The sequence below is a fragment of the Pleuronectes platessa genome, chromosome 10 (assembly GCF_947347685.1).
Source record: "Pleuronectes platessa chromosome 10, fPlePla1.1, whole genome shotgun sequence".
In the NCBI taxonomy this organism is placed as follows: Eukaryota; Metazoa; Chordata; class Actinopteri; order Pleuronectiformes; family Pleuronectidae; genus Pleuronectes; species Pleuronectes platessa.
The window spans coordinates 24,241,380-24,267,866 of NC_070635.1; the positions used below are offsets into that span (position 1 = coordinate 24,241,380).

At 40.1% G+C, this 26,487-nt stretch overlaps 3 protein-coding genes across 4 annotated transcripts in view; 2 read left to right on the forward strand and 1 right to left on the reverse strand.

Moving 5' to 3' along the window:
• Window positions 1-2,303: 2,303 nt before the first annotated feature.
• ebag9 (estrogen receptor binding site associated antigen 9) lies at window positions 2,304-10,182 on the reverse strand. Its single transcript, XM_053432422.1, has 7 exons — window positions 9,862-10,182; window positions 9,306-9,400; window positions 8,146-8,227; window positions 7,799-7,954; window positions 6,719-6,829; window positions 4,949-5,040; window positions 2,304-3,994 (listed from the first exon to the last, which is right to left on the reverse strand). Exons 2-7 carry the CDS (start codon window positions 9,386-9,388, stop codon window positions 3,877-3,879), a joined length of 642 nt encoding a protein of 213 aa, XP_053288397.1. The 5' UTR covers window positions 9,389-9,400; window positions 9,862-10,182; the 3' UTR covers window positions 2,304-3,876.
• Window positions 10,183-10,760: 578 nt separating this feature from the next.
• Window positions 10,761-20,864, forward strand: ttk (ttk protein kinase). Its single transcript, XM_053432421.1, has 25 exons — window positions 10,761-10,874; window positions 11,469-11,559; window positions 11,659-11,881; window positions 12,089-12,195; window positions 12,289-12,432; window positions 12,652-12,727; window positions 12,818-12,899; window positions 12,990-13,108; window positions 13,439-13,526; window positions 13,674-13,782; window positions 13,925-14,147; window positions 14,693-14,799; window positions 15,058-15,204; window positions 15,292-15,464; window positions 15,643-15,788; window positions 15,912-16,038; window positions 16,180-16,272; window positions 16,400-16,557; window positions 17,218-17,369; window positions 17,455-17,579; window positions 18,213-18,287; window positions 18,374-18,550; window positions 19,460-19,556; window positions 19,645-19,730; window positions 19,812-20,864. The coding sequence occupies exons 2-25, from the start codon at window positions 11,469-11,471 to the stop codon at window positions 19,878-19,880; spliced, it is 2,994 nt and encodes a 997-aa protein (XP_053288396.1). The 5' UTR covers window positions 10,761-10,874; the 3' UTR covers window positions 19,881-20,864.
• A 3,613-nt stretch (window positions 20,865-24,477) lies between these two features.
• bckdhb (branched chain keto acid dehydrogenase E1 subunit beta) overlaps window positions 24,478-26,487 on the forward strand; it is a 68,174-nt gene continuing 66,164 nt past the window's right edge. Inside the window, exons 1-2 of one of the 2 annotated variants that reach the window (XM_053432659.1) lie at window positions 24,478-24,717; window positions 25,664-25,741. In XM_053432659.1, the coding sequence (XP_053288634.1) occupies window positions 24,483-24,717; window positions 25,664-25,741 (313 nt within the window). In that variant the 5' untranslated portion in view covers window positions 24,478-24,482. The remainder of the gene's footprint in view (window positions 24,718-25,663; window positions 25,742-26,487) is intronic. The other variant, XM_053432658.1, reaches the window with a different exon arrangement.

The following is a 26,487-nucleotide window of genomic DNA, read 5'->3' on the forward strand; positions in this document are numbered from 1 at the left end:
AATTAATTAATGAAATGCGGGGAGGGAGGCATTTTGCCTGATCCCAAACGCAGCTAAGAACTGTCCTCATGATTGCTCATCTTGCGTAAAAGCTTTCTCGGCCGGTAGTTTCAGACGTCCCTTGGGTTGTGAAGCTGACAATGTAAAATGCATTAGATCCACTTCACTGGGCTCTCTCAGAAGCTGTAGAGCGTTGCCTGTGCCCTTTCACCAGTAGCGGCTGTACGAGTTTGCTTTCTTTAGTCATTGCGTAACATCAACGGTCATTAAATGAAAATGAAAGAACAAGCTTTTTTAATTCTAAATGAAGTAGCACTTGGCCTCTTTGCTTTCATTACTTTTTCCACTCTGCCATATGGTGATGTATCTTAAGTTGCATAACCACCATCTCTTGACTTTATAAAACCAATCAATGAGTCATCAGATGCTGTAATCCACACACAATTTAGTGGATTCCAGATTAATATGAGTGGGCAGCAGTGGCGTTAAGTCTGTTAACACACCAGTCTCGTAAAGTAAGTACGTACTGTGGCCTTTCAGGGCAGCTGTTTGGCCTCGTTTCCTGTTCCCTCTCCAAAACACTGAGGACATGCTTTCTGCTTTTTGAAACTAGGTCGGGCTCTCAGAGGTTTTAGCAGGCGTCTGTGTCCCCAGGCAGACTGAGAGTGACATCATTGTGTTGAGGGTCAGATGAGAGATGACAGCGTCCATCAATCCAGGTTTAAAGACATCAGAGATTATAGTGTGGCGAGAGACTTAGTCAATGCCAACAGTGACCCCAGCTAAATGCTAACATCAGCATTCTAACATTGTCACAATGACAAAGCTAAGCTAGCCCAAGCCAGGCAACATCCATGAAACAAAAATGCTTGTGTTAGCATGTTTTTTGAATAGTTTAGCAGGTTTGAGAGAATGTTGGTAATTTTTTTTATTTAAATCCCATTATCCCAGTTGTGCTGTTCCACAGTTAAGGCAGATGTAGTTGACTTGCAGACAGCCCAGCTAGCCTATGGGAAATCCTGAAGTATGCAAATATTTCTACTTTACAATAATGTATATGAGAAGTTCCAGTCTGGTTTTAACACCTCGTCATAACTAAGAGTTCACTGCAGACCCTGTTACCTAAAGTTAAATAATGGATGAACTTAAGCTTCATTGAATAAAATGAAAACAAGACTGTGGATATTGTGTTTGGACACCCTGAACTGCTGGATGTGGGCACCCTTGACCCTCTAGCCCCTAATATTCACTCCTCTGTGAAGAGTCTTGATTTTAATTTTGACAATGAAAAGCAGATTTCCTCGGTTATTAGGTCTAGCTTCTTTCAGATGAGACCTATAGCGATTATAAAGCATGTTATAAAGACTATCTCCCCTTAACGATCTAGAGAGGGTGATCCATGCCTTCATAACTTCTTGCCTTGACTACTGCATATGGGCTTAGACCAGTCATAATTCAACGCCTGCAGCTCGTCCAAAATGCTGCTGCTCGCCTCCTGACAACAAAGAAAAAGAGACCTATTGACACCTGTGTTGAAGTCCTTCCAAGGGCTTCCTATTCATCACAGGATTGTTTTTAAAATGTTCTTGTTAACCTTTAAAACTCTTAATGGGCTGGTGCCTCCTTCATATTCACTCTCAAGTTAGAGCGCTGAGATATGCCAATCTAAAATGAGGCTCAATACCACAGGCGAACAAGCCTTTGCAGTAGCAGCCCCAAACTTCTTGAACAGCTTACCATTCCATATTAGAACTGCCCCATCTGTAGCACACTTCATATCATTGTTAAAAACACATCTCTTCTCTTTGGCCTTCTATTCGAGTTGAGAAAGTTTTTATCCCACCAGATTTTATTTGATTTCATCATTGGCTGCAAGATGTCACGTGAGAAGAGATGCACAAACAGATGTGATCCATATTTTACTATCCAGATTAAACTGTCAACAATGATACAATTATTGTACATCATGAAATTTAGGTGTCATTGGTCGTACATCGAACAGAAGGAAAAATAATAGTACAAATACAATAATTATCATACCTCTGGTAACACTGCAGCAGCAGTGTATAGCCTATTTACTAATGTGATTTTACAAAAATGCTTCAAATTCTTGCACCTTCAATCACCCGCATTGAAACCTCCTAGTATTTTTCTCAAATTCATAAACTTTTAAGTACGTCAAGTACCGTTAGAATTGGGAACAATGAAAGATAATTTTTAATATGTTCTGATATCAGAATGGGACTGCAGCTTGACAAACTATTTCTTAAACCACAGATCAGAAAACAGAGTCATGACCACAGTTACGCACCTCAAGAGGTATGAACCAAATTATCTTTATTAAAAACCTGTGTAGGACGAACACAGCAGGTACACAATCTGCCAGACCTTCTTGATTGAGCTGGCGGACTCATTGCTTTAGAGTATGTGTCCTGAACCATTACTGTTTTTTAATAACACAAAGTCATACATAATGGAAAAAGGGAGATGCGAGGCAAAAAGTTCTGTGTAATTCATTTTTGGAAAAATTAAAAGTGCAAATGGACAAAACAGAACATGCTGCTTTTAGAAACTGTTGGAAAAGGAACATTCTTAAAACTAACACTAATCCACGGTTGGTCAAATTCCCTTAAAAGAAACCCTTCAATTAAAGTCTTAAACCTGATCATGCACTAATCAGCCCTGTTCTCCAAGAATCAGCAGCTTAAAGCAGGTCAATAAATCCTTTGATAGATAACATTAACTCAGTGTCTCGTTAGAAGTGTGAGATCACACTGCTTCCAAAGCTTTCCTCAGTGGAACATTAGGAAAGAGATGTGTCTTCCTCACCCTATTCAAAGGCATGGACCGCAGGCACACTCCATCATGTGTGCACATTTCAAATTATAAAAGGCCTTTCTCCATACTTTGCTGTTGTTTCCATAACAACAGCATCCACAGCAGCAGAAGTAATTTTTTCAACACTGTTTTCAATTCATATTGAACAAGGTTACTGGTCTGAGATATAACTGAGAGGGTAAGACATGTTTTATTAAGAGTGTTTTTAAGAATAATGTTCCCTTCACCGAGGAAAAACAGATCAATACATGATCAGGTGATACTTTCCGATATCCATAGCTGACAGGAGAATTAGTCCAGAATGTCAGAAGCCACGAGATTACCATAGGAACCCACAGCGTAACATGGGCTAGATTCAAGTCTATATTCATTTATCCACTCGTATTGCAAATCTTCAGCCTTCAGTTCAATGCAGATTTCCAGTGTAGTAATGGCTGCACAGCATATCAAGCAACATTCATTAGGGGGGAAAATAATCTGTTTTTAGTCAATGACAGACATAAGTATAAAAACACATTAATCAAGCAAACCAAGGATTGTCACTGGTATACAGTGATGCTTAAAAGTAATTACACTCCTTTGTCCTTTTAGGTTATAATTAAGACAAAGAAAAATAATTTTAATTGAGGTTGAAAAGGTAGCATAGGTACCAGTTTATTTACAGACGTTCCAGGGGGAAAAACCAGAATATAACAGTTTTCTATGCTACCAAACAATTGTAATCAGAATCTTAATGTTGCCTTCTAATGCTGCATCTATCCTTTTAAGCTATAATGTACGGGATCGTATAAAACCAAACCTCACTTGAAGTCCAGAGTAATCTCGACCTTATCTGCCCTGGAGAATGAGGAATGCAATGTACACGTCTGCGGACTAAAATGGCTGCTGGTGGAAACAGGGTGGAGGAGAACGCTTTGCCAACAGATGAGTGGTGACGGTGATAATCCTGGTCTGTTTGATGACTTCAGAGATAAATTAACAGACAGTCTTTTTTTCACTCCTTCTCACTTTGGCTCAAACCTGAGCATCAGTAAAATGTTACGAGAGCTTGACGGCAATCTTCTGATCCTTTTTCATCATCCTCTGAGCATCTTTCTCGATCTTCTTCCTTTGCTGCTCCATGGAGCGCTTTTCTCTCTCAGCCATCTTCTGTTGTCTGTGAAATGAAGGCAGAAAAAAAAAATCCATGATTAGAGGCTGTAACATTAGAGCACATTGACAGAAGCAAGGTCAGCTGGGAGAAGGCAAATCTTGTTCCTAGTGGTGCTGGTGCAGTAAAAATTTGCACACACTGTCACCTGCTGGCCATGTTGTGAACCTACACTACTCAAATAGAAAAGTGCCATTGAGAGCAGCAAAGTTCCAGTTTTCTGTCTGTCTGTTAGGGAAGTTGTATGTTTTAGGATGCATGAGTGTTGCATACTGGATGTATAAGGAACTTAACCAACTACATTATCCTGATAAACAGGTGCAGTGCACCTCTATCTTGTTCATATTGGCCAGGGGTCTGCAAGCCGCATGCAGCTCTTCAGCCCCTCTGCACCGGCTGCCTATACAGTGTTGTTGGGGTTTATTGATCACGTTCATATTTTCCGTGAACGGTGAACTGAACAAATCAGTTTTCATTTGACGAACGTGAAACTGAATGTGTCATGAAAAATGTATCGTCAACATGTGCTCAGTACAACACGACACGTGACATGAACAGCAGGACTCCGTGAGTGACACTCAGACATGATCTGACACCATTGATAAAGAACTAAACATATGCTCGTAAGTTCGACACCTAAATCCTCCAAAGAAAATGGAACAAATGAACGTGAACTAGTTCATTTTGGGAACCGTGACATTAGTTCAAAATAAAAAAAATTAACTGTGAACTAGATCATGTTAATCTGTATGAACTGAGCTTCGAACTAGTTCATTTTAAGTGTGAATTTGCACAACACTGAGTATAACCTATATAAAACTTTATAACCTGTGTTATCAAATATTTTTTGCGGCTCCAGATGAGTTTTATTTTTTTGCAGAAGAGGTGGCAAAATGGTTCTTTTGATAGTAAAGGTTGCTGACCCCTGATCTAGTTGCAGGTGGATTTTTGACATATTACCTGAGCACCTCCTCTGCTTCCCAGGCAGCATCGGACTCCTCCTCCCAGGCATTTGTGTTCTCCTGCCAATTGTCCATTTCTCCAAGCTCGCCCTGTAAAGTGTTCAAAGTTATCCCTGAAGATGTGACAGGAAAAAAACATTTCTGCTGCAAGAGCTTTTTATTCCTGAATAAGAACACAGTGTAAACGAATTAATTTTATTTTGGATGTCCCAAACCATACGCAAGACCTGTTCTGTCCACACTGTTGAATTTCTACTACCAAGTATTTGGCTTTCTAGTTTCTTTATCCCCTGACAGCAAAAGTTTCACGGGAAATATATAATTGACAGGGCTGCTACTGTATTTTCTAATTAATTCTAACTAAAATTAATTATATATGTGGTTAAAACCTAATTCTCTGATAGTTTGAATGTTTTTCATTTGCAGACCAATATCCACCGATGAAACCACCAGAGTTTATTTTAACTGATATGATGATCACACAGATCAGATGGCTCACAGGCATTTAGACTGATAAAGGGTGTGTACTACAAACATTTAGATGTTACCTCCTGTAGCTTTAAAAAACTGTGTACAGGCCGTACAAGTTAGCCGACATGTTTTACATTCCCTTTCCATTCCAGTTCCTTTTAAGATCTTGTATTTTAAACAGAAATCTGTTAAATCTTAGCATCCTACAGAGGATATAACCTGTATAAACTTAACAACTGGATATGTTTATAAATCTTTTACTATTTCCTCATCCTTCAATCTGTTTTTTTTCCCATACAATAATATGAGAAATCATTATTATAGAAAAACACAAAAGTGTCTCATTGTCCACAACTATGCTGATGGAGGGTGAAGTGTTTGAATCTACAACAAACTTTAGGAGCATCAGGGGTAAACAGTTTTGCAGAAAAATCCAATACAATTAAAGAAATTAGTGACCAAAACTTCAGACGTAATAAAAAAAAGATATAACATGACTCCATACTGCTCCTTTGATGTCATCCAAGTGTCCGCAAGAACTTATATTCGTATTCGACTCTGTAATTTTCACTGGCTTTAAGCCTAAATGTCCACCAAAAGTGGCTAAGCTAGTGGGCGTTAACATTTCAAACTGTCCCTGAATGCACCTCGTCGGGAATATATCAGAGGATTTGGTTATGAAACTGTGTAAATCACCTCGTTTAGACTCAAATATATATGTCGGGGCTTGGGGACACTTAATGACACCACTTGAGCAGTATTGTTTTATGTAAATTTATTACGTATGAATTTTTTTTCACTTATTTCTTCAATTGTATTGGATTCTGCTGCAACACTGTTTACCACTGAGACTCCTAAAGTGTTTTGTGGACTCAAACCCCCTCCATCGGCATAGTGAGTGAGTAGATAATTAGTGAATCTTCATTACTTGTTGAACTATCCCTTTTAACTTTTGAATGACCAAATGGTAAATGGATTGTATTTACATTGCAATATATATATAGTGCTTTTCTACCACTTGTGGAGCTTTACAGAAGAAGCAATTCACACAGCACTATAACATGATGGGATGTTCCTATCACAGATCATTCACGTACTGTCGGCACAACCATTAGGGGCAATACGGGGCTAAGTGTTCTTGCCTAAGGACACTTCAGAATGCAGACTGGAGGAGCCAGGGATCAAACCACTGATCTTCTAGGTAGTTTCTACCTGCTGGTTCACAGCCAACCCAATATGACAAAAGTGCTGGGTGTGTGAGGAACAGAAGCTTCAGGCGTTGTAAACAGTAACTCACAGAGGGTGGACTGAAGTTCATCATATCCTGAGAGGCTGCCAGTCTGCTGGAGAATCCTGCTGAGCCATCAGGCACCAGGTAGTTCAGAGGCTCCCGTTTCTTCAGCAGGATCTGCAGCGTGAAACCGTAGAGACAGGAGTGATGCCTCAACATTGATTAAGATATTTTGTGATGCACTGGAGTACTATTAAATGCGCAGATGTAGTCACTTATTTTCAAAACTGGCAAAATTCAAGGTAATTACCGCGACATTTTTTATTAACTATTATGAAGCAATATTCTGTGCATGATGACAAGCTTTCGTGTATTATAACATCTAAATATATTATAAGAATCGCAAGGCAAAGTATGCCCGGAATATCAAAGTAAATCTTGATGAATTCAGTATTAAGGCAGTTGATGTCATCTTTGCTGATTTATTTCTTGCATGATATTTCAATCGAGGTTTGATAAAGAGGAAATGCAAGTGAAGGGCATTAGACTGAAAATCCTACGATAATATACTGTGTCCTGGTGGATTAAGAGCTGTACATTAGGGTTGGGCGATTGGACAAATATATCGTTTACAATTGGTTAAGAACACGGTTAGTTGTTTCTTGGGGCGATTGAGGAATTTGTCATTTTATTTTGCCAATATAATAGTCTGCCTCTGATAACTAACTTATTCAACTGTTTAATGTACCTATGCACTGTAGGTTGTCCGCTCGCCCACGTTTCTCTCTCTTTAGTGCGGATACAGACACACACAGACTCAGATGACGTCTCTGACACCCTATAGTTTAAACGTTCATTTGTTTGTAGCCACCACCACATTATCAACAATGATCCTCACATAATGAGCGATACTTTCCTTAGATGAGGAAAATCCTTCTTCATGGTTGCGTGTACTCATTTACACTGGTGTGCAACCCTGTGCACTCTGGCAAATATATCATCACTCAGCGCTTGTTGGACTGACAGCGGTCGATTGGAAAATACAAGCATATCACCCAACCCTACTGCACACGATTTTTTTTCACAAAGAAAGAAGATGAGACCTCGAATAACTAGATGATCAGCGCTCACTGTCTGTAGACGCACCTTCTGTGTTTTCCTGATGGTAGGGGCCATGTCTTTGAAGAAGTCGGGCTCTTCGTCACCATCGTTGAGCGGAGGGGAAACACTTCCGTTGCCACCTTCAATCTTAATACTAGTTGGAGCGTCTTCATCCCAAGAGCTCCATTCTTCAATCTCTGGCTGTGTAGAGTGGCACACAAAATCCAATTTACAGTTCAATTGTTCTTTGGAATTCAAGAGCAGGAGGTTGTGAGTGCAAGTAAGTATATGTACATTTTTTAATTGTGTCCAGTGATAACATTATTTCCAAACACTGAACCATAGGCTCTGAATTGCTTGAAGCTGCTGCTGTTGATTGATGCATCACTGACCTGTTTTGGTCCTGATGATGAAAAATCCACTGTTGTTGGGAGAGTTATTTGATCACCACTGAGCTTGCGCCCCCTTCCACTCCTTATACAATAAATGTAAAAAAGGAAATAACTCAACATTGTACAAAGAAACAACTGACAGAACATTGTTGTTTGTTTAGAGAACACTGGGGGGACAATATATGGAAACTGCATATTTCTGCAATGTTATATATAATCTGATGGAAATGCAAAGATCTGTGTCCAGTGGAGATTGGGTACTTTACCATTGACTGTGGAAATAGATGATATATTTAGAGGAAAAAGTGAGCCTGTCCAAAGTGCTGTCTAAATGATGTGATTTTGGAACTGTGGCTTTTCTGTTTTGTAATGATAAAAAAAGAGATTGATTTTGCAAACATAAATGACGTGCAAAGATTCAGGCGACTGTTTGTGTATGAAATTAATAAATGATCTAGTTATCTGGTAAAAAAAAAAGGTCCCCATTGAGTTAATGTTTAAATATGCAGTAGTTCTGTAAATGTGAAATCATTTGGAATTTGTTGTGGGGAAATTGAATTTTTCTTACTTTTTGGTGTATGTCTCCTCTCTTTTCCATTTGTTTTGCATATGCAAGATGTATGTGTTTATAAATTCAGCTGCTCTTAGACATGCACTGAACTCTGGATAATCTCCTGACATTCTCCACTGGTGGTGTATGTGAGAACGTAAAAGTCCAAGTGAAAGGCTCTGGAGTTTCTCTGGAGTTTATTTTGCACGTCCCAGAGGATGACGCGTGCCAGATGCAAAAGTTACAAGAAAAAAAAAGCGCTTTAGGTGATAAGGACTGATTATAGTTGTAATGTTCTGTAAAAAACTACAGCGATGAATCGCCCATCCTCTGCACCACCCCTAACCTGAACGCTCTAGAGATTTCAGTGTTTTTGTGAATTAGTCTGAGGGGAAATCTCTGCTGCATTGTTCATATGTGACAGGCAATCTCTGGAGAGAGTCCAGTAGCACGTGCGTGGACAGGAGTTCATGTCCAGAAAGGGACGGTTAGGGCCTTTTATGTTTCCAATAAAGGAAAGTATAATTCCATTGGAACGACTCCCATAGAAGTAACAGCATGTATCAGGAGTACTGCACATGGTATTTAGGAAGCTTTCAGCTGTGCTCACCTGCATATTAACCTCTTAAAGAAAGCCAGCAAACTGGCTAGACATGTGCAGATCTTGAAGAGACGGAACTGAGTGATGGCCATGATGAAACTGGACTGGAAGGAGAGAAAAGAGATACAATTTAACATTGCTGGTTACAATGATGAACAACTAGGTCTTGTTTTGCCCGCAAGTACCAGGATATGTATTAAAGAAAGTCTCCAGTGGATAAATATTGATGCAACCAATAAGCCAGAACAGATGACCAGGAATAAATTCTAAAGAAACGTGTTGACATATATGAGCATTATTTGACAAGTTGTCCTGTAGTTCATCTGGAGATCCATGACATTAACATCTTATCAAATTGTTACTATGCTTGTGTGTACACAGATGTTATGATCACAGATAAACTACATTACATGCAACTATACAAGCAGCACAAACACGACCTCAGGCTAACGGGAAATACAAAACGAACACTGCTATTATTTGAGCTAAATGAAGGAAGCAAAATGATTTCTTATTAAAACTTATGCACGTCTTTTGTATGTTAAAAATAGGCAACGTTACTCACTGTGCAAGATGTCGATAGACCGTCACTGCTTTCTTCTCGTGTGATAGAAGAGACACGTTCATTTATTTGCTAATCGTTACTCGCTAGCTTAGCCCCATGGGAAACATGGTATTTCTGAAGCCTGTGATTGTCTTCGTCGTACGACACATTGGACGTGACAAACAATATCACCGTCCTGTCAAAACCACGCATGTAACGGCTGCACATCCGCGTCCGCTTTCATGACAGAACATGTACAATGTTGTCTTCGCTCATTTCCGTCCCGACGCTGCCATCTTTGAGCTGGGAGCAGCAGGAACAAGGAAGTGCTTGCGTGCACGTGGCTCTTCGTCTCTCATTTGATTGGTGCTTGGTAAACCTGCTGCATTCAGGGTTTTTTTAGGAAATCGGAGGAGTAAAAGATACAGTTTTTGTTCGCTCCTGTATTATTTTGTCATTGTAAATAATAAATCAATCAAATGATTAATAACTCTTACACAAGTATTTCATTGCTATTATTTATATATATTTAAATGTTTGATTATGATTAACATATTTGTTATGAAGTACATGTATAGTTATTCGCTTTGGTCTGCTTTCTCCTCCTATGTATAATAATATTAATATATATTAATTATTAATGATATATATAATATATTACCTGATATTTTCTCAATAGGTCTCATTCCCCCAGACAAACAGGAAGTGTTTCCGCCGTCACATTTCTATACAAAATTAAATCCGTTAATAGAAATCTGAATTCTAACTAACCAAACCAACCCTTTGAATAATCACAAATGAAGAAAATACATTATGAAAAATAAATTATTTAGGTCTGACTAGACTTTCATTCATTTGAAACGATGACTGCATATACAGTCGTGCTCGTGACGCGAACGCATCATGTCATCGCCACGGAGTACCCAATGAAAACAGGACGTGGACGGAAGTGGCATATTTGAAAACTGCCAGTTGAAGTCGAGTCTCTTTCGTTTCTCCTCAGTGAAAAATAAGCGAATGACAGCGTAAACACGGTGAGGCGTCTCTATCGGAAATACGATGTTTTAATCTTATTGATGATACACTTATATACACATGTTTGAATTCACCGGGTTTTTGCGGGGCCCACATGGGATCCTGTCCTCCTTAACAACAGAGCTACGTGTTGGCTAACTAGCTAGCTGAGCTAAGTCACTTTGTCAACACTTTGGCAAATGAAGATCGCTGCGCAAGTAGCGACCTTATTATATGAAGTTTGAGCTTTGTACATCCATTTTGCTGTGTCATTAAAACAACATGTCAGATATTGTCAGGGAAATTTATATTTAGAGTAAAGTAGTAGCAAATATCTCGAGGAGCTAATACGACGGACAAGCGGCCAATAAAGCTGCATTGAAATTTAATGCAGCTTTATTGATGGTGAGATATTTCTCAGAATGTTTAGGTGGGTAACTTGCAAGAGCTTAAAGTGCAGTCTATGACGGATCCCAATTTTTAACAATGTAAAGATCGATTCGATTCCCATTGATTTGAACGATGTTTATGTCATCTGCGATCATTGTCTCACAAGAGTGGATACAGGTCTTTAATTGGGTTACATGGTGTATTCACTCACTCTTTGCTTTCAGATGGAGGAAGAGGAGCTGACGTATGACAAAAAGCAGCCGCTTGCCATGCTCTATGAAAAGCTCAACAAAATGAAGAAGTACCTTAATGAAGGTAAGAATATTCCACACAGTCCTTACACTGTAACATCCTTCAGTCTCCACACTTTGTGTCTGCACTGCATTGACTCCTGACCCTCTGCTCTCCCCACAGATGACACAGACAATATCAGTCAGGTGATCGACTCAAACTCGCCTGAGTCATGTCTCTCATATTTGATGGACCTGGAGAAGAAAGGGGATCTTCACCTAAATGAAAACCATCTCACTAGACTCGTTGACTTTTATACCAGAGTATTTTCCAATATGCCGCTGGGAAAACACTGTCAGAATGAGAGCTATGCCAGGATGCTGGTCAGATTTGCAGAGCTAAAAGCGTAAGTATCAAAATCTCCTTTCCACTTTTATGACAACTTTGTACATTTTGACTAATTTTTAAACACATTGTGTAAATATTATATTGTGTTTATAACTGTTTTGTAGTCTCGTTGAGACACTTATTTACTAGGTCCCATTGTTTTTATAAAAACAAAGTAGGATGGGCCTTTTAATCTACATTTTGCATCTATTTCTCTTTTTATTAGGATTCAAGATGTCAGTGATGCAGAAGCCAACTTCAATGTAGCAAGATCTCACAGTCAGAACTTTGCATTTGTTCACATTGCTCATGCAAACTTTGAGCATTCTCAAGGTAAAAAGATGCCTCTTTTTGTCCTTCTTCTGCAAGTAAATATATTTCCATGACCTCTGGGTTATTACAGTGTCTGCTGATTCATTTCACCAGGCAACACAAAGAGAGGTATTTACATACTGCAGAATGCTATTGAAGTGGGTGCCAAACCAAAGGAACTGCTGGAGGCTGCCTTGCAAAGTTTGCAGTCAGGCAAAACACAAGTCTTGTGTTCAGAGGAGAAGGAAAATGTACCACGTGGGTATTAATTCATGTTTTATTTCATGACATAGGCTTTGATCATTTTACTGGTCTGTAGCCATTCAGAGGTTCAGTTTGCAGTAATGATTTAGAACTATCACATAGTGTATTGACTTTCCAACTTTTTTTTGTGCTTTTCCAATCAAATTTTCATATTTGGCTGTGTTTTTCTTTCCGTTAGTATTGCCAAACTGTAATGTTTTTCTGACAAAACAGGCTCAGAATTCCCAAAAGTAAGCAGAATATCAGACGGGACAGGCGACTTGCAGCTCTCCAGTATTTTTGGTTCAGGGTAAGAACTAAAACCCTAGCTATCTGTGTATGGAAAGGTTTCTGCTTGATTTAGGAAATGTGACATCAAAAGTTGTTCTCTGCACTTCAGATCCGAGTCCCTTGGGGGATCATCAGATGAACAACTACCAGGCTGGAGATCTGGATATCAACACAAGAGAGCAGTTGGCATGGTAATAGTCACATCTCTTATTACTTGTATAATTACAAACTTTACTGTGGATTGTTTTCCAAAGAAACCATAACCAAACTTCTGTGTGCAGCCAGGGAGAGTTCCTGTGGTACCATTCTCTATCCCAGAAAACGATGACTATGATGATGACTCTATATATGAGAAACCCTCAAAGCGAAGTGAAGCATCCATCCCCAATAGTTTGTCCAGGTACATTTTTAATATTTTCATACAGGTTTAGTTTGGTTATGTCTGAGAGCCATACGGAACAGCTTCAATAAATTAAAATATACCACCTTTTCTTATTAGAAAACTGTAAATTACTTACACTCTCACCTCTAAGTTACCCAAATGTTACTTTAGAAACCTGTAATGGATAAAACAAACCATTTTGTAGGTTTTAAGTCATTTAATTAGTTGAGTCAAACACCAAATATTTTTTAAACATCTGTGAAAAGTGATGTATAAAATAAAAAGTTGTATATCTTTACAACTGTTTTATGTGCTTCTGATTTCTAATTAAATGTAATTTTATCCTAGGCAAACATCTGGTTCCAAGATGAGCTCAGTGTTTGGGTTGTCATCATCAAAGAGAAATGCTGTTGATGGAGATTTAGTCAATCATCAAGTGAGTATAAACATGCTGCAGTAGTTTTGATTTATGTAATGTCAGAATCAACTGTTGGCACTTGATATATTATCAGTGCTCTGCTCAGCAGAAGTGCTCAATTATAGCTGGGGAAAGAAGTGTAATATCTGTTATTCCTGTTCTTAGCCACCAGCTGCCAGTCCAGAATATTGCCCGTGGGTGGACCAGGCAGCTGTGGACTCCACCACCTCACTCCTTCACACACACAACACACAGGACATTTCGAGAATGGAAGGTACTAAATAACCTTGCCAATCTGCCACACGAAATGCCATGCTGATTGTAGTAGTCACTGAAACCTTTAAAGCTGTGTGTGTAACAATGTGTGTATATAGTATTTTTGCTGTTTTGTTAATGTGTTGTTTTTTCTCTGACAGATGTTACTTACAGTTTTGACCAAGTCGTGAAAACAAATAGCCCTGAGTCGTGTTGGACATATCTAAAGAATCTTGAGAAAAGGGGGAACCCGCACACAGACATCAGCCTCCTCAACAAACTCAAGGACTGTTACTCTAAAGTCTTCTCCAGGCTGCCGATTAGACAATACAACAAAAACGCCTGCTACGCCAGAATACTGGTCAGATATGCACAACTAAAAGAGTAGGTGATTGAATTCTTTTGATCTGCATTAGAGATTTGTTTTGACATTTACTGGGGACATTTCATTAGTCTGTGAGCAGGAAATTGTTTTCATAACATTACCTGATTGTGATGCATGCAGTGTGTGCATGCAGGGAATGCATCGCACCTCTAATGCTTTTCATTGCAAGTGTGGTTAGGGTTGGAATGCATGGAATATACATACTGTAGTGTATACACACTATAATCCCAATACACCACGGTCAAATCCCCCAAAATGACCATCGTTGCTGAAATGTGCAACAAAAACCAGAAGCATTCTTTACCATTTTCCTTCCCCATTAATGATTTCGATAAAACAGCCGTTGTGTTTTGCTGCCAGTGGCAGTGGTGATATCAGAAAAAAAAGAAAAATGGCAATTTTATGGGAGTGAAATTAATATTTCAAAAATCATGTTCCTGGCATTTTATGCATTATCAGATGTCCAATGCTGGTACATCTCTAAAATGAAATATATCAATGCATGTGCCAATTATCTGAAATGACATTTCTTTTTTTTCTGTAGGATTGAAGACCCAGATGAAGCACAGGACCACTTCATAGTTGCGAGATCCAACTGCAAAGGCTTTGCCTTTGTCCATACAGCACATGCCCAGTTTGAGGTCTCTCAAGGTATGATCAATTATCACAAAAGTTTACTTTCCAAAACTCTGAGGCATGGGACAGAAAATGCACACATTTGAAGTAAATGGAATACATGTAAAACAGTACAACTGATGGCAAGTTGCTGAAGGTTTGCTTGAATCACAGGGCTCAGCACAATAGTAAACGTGGTCACACTTGGCTTGTTAAATGAAGTGAGTTCTTGTGAAGACATCCTATTTGCAAATAAGTTTAATTCCCACTGTCTTCTCCTCCCTTTATTTTAAGGTAATGTGATCAAAGCATCCTCAATTCTGCATAAAGCCCAGGTGTTAAATGCCAGGCCTGCTGAGCTCCTGCAGGTGGCCATGCGTAACCTTAAAGCTGGGGAGAAACAGCTAGTACCCACCAAGGAGGATGAGGAACAACTCACAGGTAAAAACTCTTTGGAAAGGAAAAAGCGCTGCAATGGTTATGGCTTCCAAATGAAGTGTTTCTAATTTGTCCTGCTTTATTTTTGAGATTTGCAAACAGTTGTTCCAGTAAGCATTTCTACACATGGTGGAAACCAGGACCTTCAGCTTCCGCCTCGGGTCCCTGTGAACCGCTCAGTTGAATGGGTTAAACCTGCCAGCAAAGAGCCCTTATCAGAGTGGAAGCTGCCAACTCTCATCAACCGTCATGTTTCTCCAGAGGTCTGATAACGTTCTTTAACTACTGCTGCCGACTGTGCAATGCATTTTCACCAAATATTTAAATTATATAAATGAAGATGAAATGAATAGTGATTTTGAATCTTTATTATTTTCATTAGTCCTTACATCAATCTTACTCTTGCACTAATCTAATCATTCTCATTTTTTTCATTGTTAGGATAAACGTACAACCCCACCTGACCCCAGACCTGTTCCTCGAGCGCTGGAGTCGTTTCCCACTCCCTCCCTCCAGCTTCCAACTAGACTGAACCCACAGACCGTCTGCCAGACTCCGAACAGCTACAGAAACCCCTCTGCTAGCAGGTACGATTTTTACCTTTGGTGCCTGTTTGCCCAAAGTATCATCAGTAACTCCATATGTTTTAATTGTCCAAGATATTTCTGTCTGTCTTCTGTCACACTTATTCCATGGTTCTTCCCACTCAGCTTTATTACTCCAGTGGTAAAGAGAGGTCCTGAGGTGTTCTCCTCTGCAGCGGCAGCACACAGAGGCGGACCTGTTCAGCAGCCATGCACACCTTTAAACCAAACAACCTGTTTCCAAACTCCACAGGTGAGACATGTCCCTGCCCCAACTGTTACCGGTTATTTCTGTTATTAAATGTTTTAGACCTGGAATATCCCATTTCACCACCAACAGTTGCTACCCGGGTAATGTTCTGGGCTGTAATGTCATATCTACATCTCATTTTAGGCTTCCTTTAATATGCTGTCAAATGAAACCATTACCATAAAGGACAAACAGTACTTCATCCTCAAGATGATTGGACGTGGTGGATCAAGCAAGGTGAAACATTCAGTGAATTGATGTTAGGAAAGAAAATAATTGAATTACTGGAACATTTTACTTCTATTGATGTTTTACAATATTTTATGTGCTTGATTGACACATTTTTAATTTCTTGTTTTTCCAGGTGTACCAGGTCCTCGATCACAAGAAGCAGCTGTTTGCTGTAAAATATGTTGACCTGGAGGAGGCTGACGCTCAGACTATAGAGAGTTATAAAAATGAGATTCAACATCTGAACCACTTGCAGCAGTACAGTGATCAAATTATCAAGCTCTATGACTAGTGAGTACATGTCCAATCCCAAAATGAATATAATCCATGCATTGTACAGCAATCAGCATGACGACCTAAACTATAGGACAGCAATGACCAATTATCTTTATGATCATCCCCAATCATATTCAGATTACTACCATGTATGTCAAACACAAGCATCAAATCTTCAGAATTGACAAGCTGGAAATGTCTTATAATTAATCTACCATCAAAATAATTGGCAATTAACTCTCTGTTGAATTATCAAATGAGTGTTGCAGCTCAATTTAACTGTTTAAAAGTTGTGGTGGTGCAACAGAAAAATGCTACTTAAAATTAAAACAAAAAAGGATACCAATGTGAAGCAATTCATGATAAGAGCAGTTTTAGTATATACTGAAGCAAACATGAATGTATCATATGATAACTCCAGGAATATGAAATATAACAGTGGAATAATCTATCAATAGACAAACACCATTAATGAAATTAGGTCCTGGCAAAATGAGGTCAGAAATATGGAGGTTTTCCTTAGATGCACAGTAAAGGATGTGAAAAATAGTTGTTATTAATGTAAAGTTGTCAACACTGCTGCCATCGGACCTGATTTAAAGTTGATGTCAGTTCTTCAGAGTCAGTGATTATCTCTGCCATGGTTGTCCTAATGAATTGTATGTGCGTTTGCAGTGAAATGACCAACAGCTACATCTACATGCTGATGGAGTGTGGAAACTTGGATCTGAACACGTGGTTGCGAAACCGCAAGACTGTGAATCCCTTGGAAAGGAAGTTTTATTGGAAGAACATGCTGGAGGCTGTCCATACTATCCACAAGCACGGTTTGTATTGGTAAAGCTTTGAGAGAAGTGATTCAGAAATTATCTTGATTCCTAACTATTCCAAATATCTGTATCTTCTTTGCAGGAATAGTTCACAGTGACTTGAAACCAGCCAACTTTGTCATAGTGAACGCGTCATTGAAGCTGATTGACTTTGGCATCGCAAACAGTATCCAGCCTGATGTAACAAGCATCATGAAGGAATCACAAGTAAGATTTGTTTTAATGATGCGTTATACACAGTGAATCCAGTTTAAAGGGATAGTTCATTGAAGGAGTGCAGTTTTAGGTTTAAACAGCGTTACAGCCAAATCCAAAACAGTTGAAGTCATTGGTGACTCCATCTTCAAACGTGAATAAACAGGGGAAAAAACACAAGATGCCTCCATACTGCTCAAGTTGTGTAAACCAAATGTCTGTAAGCTCCGACATTCAAATTCCTCTCAAAACAGAGTAATTTACCTCGTGTTTTGGCCTAAATGTCCTCTGATATCCTCCGCCGGGCGACAGTATAGATGAGTGTGTGCATGTGCGTGAACATGGCACCAAGCAGGAGAATACCATTGGACACCGTGGTGCTGGTCGAACCTGTGTAGCCCTGGATGCATTTTCATTCACACAGTAAAAACAATGTGAACACATGTGTCCAACACACCTCCAAATGTGGTTGGAGTGATCAGATCTCAAGATGTGTTCAGATCTGTATTAAACGCTGACCCTCCGGGATTTCGTCACTCTTGGCGGATATCAGTACCAGGTCTGAACAGGGTCTTGCATCTTAGCGTTACTATACAGCCCGGGTGATCAGACTCTGCGTAACTAATGTTTGTTTGTTAAATACAGGTGGGCACTTTGAACTATATGCCTCCTGAAGCCATTAAAGACACATCATCCCAGCCAGGAAAAGCACGCTCAAAGGTATTTTTACTCACTTTTGCCAATCTTTGAAATAACCTACGATAACAATGGATGACTATAAAACTTTGTCTGTTTTTGTGCCACAGATTAGCCCGAAAGGTGACGTGTGGTCCCTCGGGTGTATCCTGTACTGTATGACTTATGGGAAGACTCCATTCCAAAGCATCACCAATCAGATTACCAAGCTGCACGCCATCATTGATCCCACCCATAAGATCGAGTTCCCTGACATCTCAGAGAAGGATTTGCTGGATGTGTTGAAGGTGAGAGACCATACACTACACTGTATTAGTGGGATGTGAAAATGTGTTTTTAGCAACAATTAGCAAACAGTATCTAAAGATATGCTGTATATATTTCTCTAAAGTGTGTGGAACTTGGGCTGTGGGAAATACTATGGATACCTACTCTCTCTGCCTGTTGTCAGCAAGACAACAGCGTTTTGAGGGTTATTCTTCAAATATGGGGAGTGTAAGTAATTATGTGACTGTGTGCCCGGGCCACAGCAGCTGCACGTTACTCGCATGAGCAGTGTGTCTCCGGCACGTCTCCTGCGGGAGACGCGCTACTCTTCCAGAGATGGAGTCTGCAGTCCGTTGGCAGTTCACAGCAAAATCAACAGTGAAAATGACATTAAACCCCAGTTTCAATTTAAATCAGTTGAACATTTTACAAACATAAATATTCGCAACACTAAATGTTTCAAAGTAAAATCACTTGTTTCTGTTTATCCATTCATTAGTTTAACAAGGTTTTTATTGATATTGCAGGACTGGAAGATGCACAGCTTAATGGTGTACAGTCCTGGTATTTAGTTGTGTACATAGACCTACTTTAATTTGAAGAAATACAGTTGTTCCAACAGTTTAACGAAGCTGCTCAGCTCGAACACATGCAGCAGATTAGCTCCCTGTCTGAACAACAGAAACCTGCGAGACGCAGCAGATCAGCAGGCGTGCATTGCATACACACACACACTGTGTGGCCCAGACATTATATTGCCTCATATCTATCATGTTTTACCATTTGTCTTGAATTGAAGTCGTTTGTTCTCAGTAGATCTTTAAGTTGTTGAAATCTGCAGTGACTTTGTTTGTGACTGGTGTCAGATCTTATTGTTGCTGATGTGACGTAAAAGTCATTAAACTGTCTTTGTTTTCTGCTTGTTTCAGAGGTGCTTGGTACGAAATCCTAGAGAACGAATCTCAATTGCAGAGCTGTTGGAGCATCAGTACCTTCAGTTGAAGCCACAAGCATCCTCTGAATCAGGTAAACTCTCACTTATAAACAAAAGCACAGTATTTGTACTTGCAGTTTACTACATGACACTGACCTGTATTTAACGGGCCTGTTTCAGAAGTCACATGTAACAGTGACCTGAAGAAGATCCTAACGGACCTTGCAGCCCTCCAGTCTCCAAACAGCATTATAAGAGCTGCAAACGTGAGCTTCACTCAGAACCTCTAATTATGCTCTACATATTTTGACTTCTTTAATGATAATTGAGCTCTCTGCTTTTCACAGAATTTGGCCAAGATGTGCAACAGCGGCAGAAGGTTGGATGTTGCAGAGTGTGCAAAGTCAACAACCTAATTATCCTGGAAAATGTGATGTGGAGATTTACATTTCCTTTCTCCATTTTTCGTTTTTGTTTACCACTAACTATTGTATATACTCTGTTATTTTGTAGGAATTGACTAATCCATTTTTGATTGTTTCCAAAAATATATATATATAGCTTCATTTTTATTTTCTTCATTTTTACATAAGTTCCCTGACAATAAATGTCAGCATGCAGCAGATAAATATACTGTTACCTTCAGAGTTGTTGGTTAATTTGTCTCAGCTGATATAAGGGGTTGGTGAGCGACAACATGTAAAGCAATCTAAAAAATGTGGCAAAGACCTGGATATGTTGAATTGATCAAAAATATTCTCTGAATCTAATTGCCAGCCATAAAACAACAAAACAAACATTACAAGAAGTTTGCTTTCTTTAAGCTAGAAGCATTTTATGAATCGTCAGTAAGTAAATAAACATATTGCCTTTTTTAGATTTAAATCCTCCAAGTTATATAAACATGTGTATGAGCTGATTAGAAATCACCTTCAGTGATGATAATGCAAAAAGAAGATGAAACCGAAATTTTATCTGCTTCCCTGAATTCTTTCTCTATTTCGTCTACCTACTATTTCCACACATATCCCTCCTTCTGTATCTAGAATGCATATTGACTGTATATTCATCTAATCAGCTTCACACTTGTGTCGTGTTGAGTTTTCTTATTGTCCAGAGGAGGCGCAGCACCAGGTTTGGTGCAATTTAGAGACCCAACAGGCTGTGTAGACGCAGTGTTTCTTCAGTCAGCAGACAAGAATAGACAATTGTAATTTAGCTACAGCAGGTTTATTTATAAGGGATGTTTAAAACGGCCAGAGTTGACGGTGGTGCTGTGCAATGAAAACTATGGAGGACCATACATGACTTAAGTATAAATATATAAATAAATACAGAGATAAATAAGTAAATCCATGAATAAAAAAAGAAATAAATAAATACAGAAATGTATAAATAAATGTCTTAAATTTATTTCCACATTTCTGTGTCCGTATGCTAATAAGAAAGGCGGGCCTAACCGCAGTCTCATGCAGGATTGGTCACATGAGTAATGATCCAGCCCTACTTCTTCTGCCTCTCAATGCTGACTCGTGTCCATAAGCTGTATGCAGTGCTGAGCCAGTTCACACTTAAAATGAAATAGTTCAAGTTTAGAGGGTTAGTTAAGGTTGTTTTTTATTGGGATGATTTAGGTATCAGTAGTTCTGACTGTGAGCGTCACGTCTGGTGTTGTTCTGAGCACAGAGGAGGAGGAAACAGAAACTCCAGGGGATCACTTACAACAAATGAAGAAACTTTCCAAATAATATCCCAGAGTGGAGGCAAGGATCCACTGATGTGAGGGAATCGGTCCGATGCTCTAAATGGATAAACACTGCCTTGACACCGGTGCGGGGTTCTGCACGATGCGAATGGAAGGATGAGGAGGAAGCGAGGGTTCAGCGATTTCTGATCTCACACATTGTGTTATCCACAGCAGCAGCGGCAGAGTATCAGTGTATTTTCTTTATTAGTGACATCACTGCTGTCCCATAAAGTCGCTATTCACCTCCACCTCACTAAAGGTGATTTATAGTCCTGTGACTGCAACCGCGGAAGACCTTGCAGATGCATCGACGGACTCGTTTTGGTTTATGCTTCTCTAACGTGTTGCGCGTGTTGCGCGTGTTGCAACGCAATTCACCGCCAGAACACTAGGCGGAGTAACGTTGTTTGTCGAAGATAAAACACACAAAGAAGAGACGTCTTCTTCTTTGTCGACTGTTTATTTACATCGCCACTCTGGTTTCTCATAGTCTATTTCTGGCGGACAAATCGGCCAGTCAGTGACGGGTTATACAAGTGGTCATACTTTCGGATCTTTTCTGCCAAGTGCTCATCTATTTGGTCCATATTCGTTCTTCTGAATCTTCCGTGATTTCTGCCTATTATGGGGCATGAAACTGGAAACTAGACTACGGACGGGATGTAGTAAGCAGACCAATCACAAGCCTTGCGGGCTGCGTGAGGCTCGCGTCGCTTTGTCGTATAGTTAGAAAAAATGGTGGACGCACGCAAGCCGCCAGAGGGCATGCGAGGGGCGTGTTGCGTGTCTTGCGTGCATTCGTGTGTGCGCACAACCCGACTATAAATCGGCCTTAACAAACAGCTCGATATCAGTGTCAGAAAGTTTCACTTCCTCTTCACATCGCTTGATGACATGCCTCCGTCAGGACTCACGGGGGAAACCCATTGTTCAGCTTCATAATTTAATATTCGTGACTTGTTTTGCATTGACCATTTATAAATAGAAATTGGGCGCGCAGCCCTGCGCGCTCTGCTCTCTGCGCGCTCTGCTCGCCCTGCGCGTTCTGGGCGCGCTGCGCTCTCCGCTCTCTCCGCTCTCTCCGCTCTGCACTCTCTGAGCTCTGCGCGCCTGATGGCTCAAGGCCGAATTATAGTACTGCGACTGCAACTGCGGCTGATCACGCAGCTGCATCGACGGACTCGTTTTGGTTTATGGTTCCCAAGGGTTGCGCGTGTTACAAAGCAATTCCACACCAGAACACTAGGCGGAGTAACGTGTTTTGTCGAAGACGACCTTAGAGACGCCTTCTTTCTTCTTCGTCGACTATTTATTTACATACAAGATACAAGATAGAAGATACATTTATTGTCCCACACACATGCACACATGCACACACACAGGACATGCAAGGTGGGAAATTTGTTTTCTGCTATGACCCATCTGGTGTACACAGGAGGACACACAGAGCAGTGGGCAGCCATGCACAGTCCCACTGCGGCTCCTCATAGCCTTTTTCAGTGACGGGTTATACAAGTGGTCATACTTTCGGATATCTTCTGCCAAACGCTCTTCTATTTGGTCCATATTCGTTCTTCTAAATCTTCCAAGGTGTCTGCTGGTATTATGGGGCATGAAACCGTAAACTAGACTCCGGACCCGACTATAATTCGGCCTTTAGAAAAATTGGCTGACGGACGCAAGCCGCAAGAGGGGGCACGCAAGCCTGCCTAAAATCCGACTATAAATTGGCCTTCAGTCACGTTCACAGTAGTGAATTATTGATACACGCACAGTGTTAAAAGATATTATTAAAACTTGTTACTGACTCAGCTCTGTAACTCCGCGGTTAAATCTAATCTGAACGTAATTTGCTGTCAGTTGTTTCATATATTTTTTAATTAAAAGGCTTGTGTGGAACAGATATGTTGCGCGAGCAAAACTGAGCTGTTGGTTTTAATGTAAATGATGAAGCGGATCAATAAACTGGCTTCAGTTCACCACCTCACGTCTGCGTCGCCACTTTCCCTTCTCCAAAACGGTTGTACGTATGGGTCAGAGTTTGCGTTTTTCGTTTTTATAACGTTTTTATAACTCCCAACTTTGACGTGAGAAGTGGCGTACGCAGGTCTCAGGCCCCGTTTTGTGCGTACACAACGGTTATAAATCCGACCCCAGCTCGGTACAAACCACCTGCAGCTTCTGCTCTGATCATGAAGCCGCTGATCTCTGAGCAGATGTGATCAGACTATGCATTTATTTATTTCTGTATTTATTTATACTTAAGTCATGTATGGTCCTCCATAGAAAACATTAAAAGAAATATAAGCATGAAATATAAATGCTCAAAAGTTCATTTCAAAAAAGCCTGAGAAAACATGTCTTTAGTTTAACCTTGAAAGTCTTTGGAACAACTCATGTTGTGGGGACCGAAATCTCGAAGTCACATAATGTAGACTTTTCTTTATTGGGACAAAAAGCAAGTTTGTGTAACTGAAATCATCAAATTTTTTAGGTGAATTAGGATTAGGTTAAGTTTAAGGTAGGTCAAGAGTTAAGGAAGTATACACTTGTTAAGATCATAGAAAGTCTTCAGGAAATCGGTGTAAGTCAATCAAGTGACCCTTTGGACATGGAGACGTGAGTGTTGGTTCTTCTCTTATATTTCCGGAGACCATTTTCATCCGAGAGCCTCATACGTTTTTTGGTTTAAGGGTTAGAATTGTGTGTGTGAGTACAGTTCACTCAGTCACCGTGAACACAACCACCACGCGTGACGCGAACGCAAAGCTTTATACGCAAGCGCATTGATGTGTATGTCCTTGCCCCGCGCGCCGCCCTCCTTTTTGACCAATCGCAGCCTTTATCAGTTCGTGGAGTATAGCATGGTGAGAAACAAACAGGAGGTCTTACTCAGACGCTAGTCCCGGGTACCATGAGGACGCCCTTGCCAAAATCAGCTGTTACAACACATTAAAGACATTAAAGTCATTGGGATTAATCAATTTTTCCACATTTCTACATGATAAAATTAGTTTATCACCATATTCTAAGGTTAGACATATTGGTGTTAATTACTTTAATAACGTTTTAAATAGCTAAAGATGTATAACTCAATATATTATTGTTTAATGCAAATGCAACGCTATCACACCTGGATGTGCACTGAAGTATTACTAGCTGACACAGTGTGTCAGGTCAAATAACCCGGAAGTCGCCTGGTACCCGAATATGTTTTTTTTTAGTCTGAGTGGTGTTTAGACTCCTCTAGACGATCTCAGGACTTTAATGCATGTGCCCTTCCTGCTCACAAACACCAACACCAACAGTCATGGCGGCTGCCGCACGGTTCTTCCTCCGAGGCTCTAGCTCGAAACTTCCCCTCCTCGGGGCCGTCAGCGGGGCTCACAGCTCTGTCGGGGCCTCGCTGCTCACGGTGTCACCGAGCTGCAGCCCCCGCATGAAGACACAGAGGAGACACGCAGCGCACTTCACCTACCAGCCTGACCCCGTCCCCACTAACCATGGTGAGGGGCTAGCTGCTAGCCGGCTAACGCTAGCTACCGTTAACGTTAGCGAGTTCTGTCGCACTGGAAGTTTCGGTAGTCTATCAATAATGAAGGCTAATGACTAAACAGCGTTATGAACATAGTGTGGTTTAATGACAGTTGTATTTGCGGTATCTGCATTGTGTGGTCGAACCGGAATAGACAAGGTTGTTGCTGTGAACTCGGAGATGAAGTAGGTTTGGTTTCTGAAATGTTGGTATTCACCCGGTGTTACCTTGTTACTAAAGCACGACTGTAGCAAATACCTCTTCAAATATATAACTCTCACTAGAGAACGGTAGTGTGGAAGAATAAAAACACCTTCAAGTCCAAATGCTAATGCTCGTTGAGATGAGTTCTATTCACTGCTGGGTTCTGGGAAACCTAATACACATGTAGGCAGGTTTTCTCTCAGGTCAGTTTCCTGGGAAAGTTGATTCTGTGTTTTTCCACAGGTACCTGATAGCTAGTGGGAAAGGAAGACAGTTTGTCTCAGCGTAAACCTTAGTGTCACATAGGGGAATAAAGGCCGGGATCTGGGTGCTTAAAGAAAGTACCAGTAGATAAATTATGTAAATAATTTTCTTCCTCAGTATCCATTATATATCTTGTAGTGTTAGGCAGGTCCAAATAAGTTAACTGTTAGTCCTCCACTAAATTTGAATTCGATGTTAGCACTCACACCCACACATTTGACAAAAAGAGTATACAGACCAGTCATTCTGAATATTATGTGTTCCTTTGCCGTAAAAAGTGTTTGATCCATCGTTTTAAGTCATTGTCAAGTTTCTGGAATGTAGTTTCTTACCTGAAACAACTGGTACGGTCACTTCTGATTGTGTGATTGATTATGAGCTGTCGCTCGTGTCAAGTTATTCAAAATATTATGTTCCTTCTACTTATTTATTCATTTTGAAACTTTCAGGACCAACAACCAAGATGAACATGTTCCAGGCAGTTACAAGTGCCTTGGACAACACCCTCGCCAGCGATCCTACAGCAGGTAGGATCCTATGAGAAAAAGTGGAACTTTTGTACACTGATGTTTCACTAAGTCATGCATCATCGAATTTCTTGCTAGCTGTTTGTCTGTAAATTATCTCAAATTGCAGGGAAAACTGTCCTTCGGGTTTGCCTCATAAATCATAGGTTACAGGTGTTTAGTGTGACCAGATGAAAGCACCAAGTCCTCATATTGCACAAACTCAATCCAGAAAATATATTTATTGTCAAAATAGTTGTAGATTAATTAAAAATTAAGATGAACCCCTGCATTATAAACTCTATTGATCTTTGTTTAACATGTGAAGGTCCACACATTCTACATACAATTCAGCTATTATGTTGTTTGCAGATTCAACACAAAAAGCATTTTAAATGAGCTGCTGCTCCTATATGCACCTCTGGCTAGCTTATTCTCTATAGCATCTTCAACCGGTTCATGGATATTGTAGGACTGAAAGTTGTCCAGTTTTTTAAATCTGAGACAAAGGTGAAATCATTAGCATCTGTGGTCATTACCAGTGGCGAGCATAACTTGTTCAGTGTGGCTGCTATCCTCCTGGCTGGTATCCTCACTATCATCCTTTCTTTCAAACATGGTATATGCTGATGTAGGCCTACTGAAGCGATTAGCTGTTTGCATCTATAAATCCTCAGTTGCCTTTAGGTAAAATGTCTCACGTCGTAAAGTGGATGTACATCAGCGTTGAGGGTCTGTACTGCCTAGTTAGAAATTCATCTGACTGT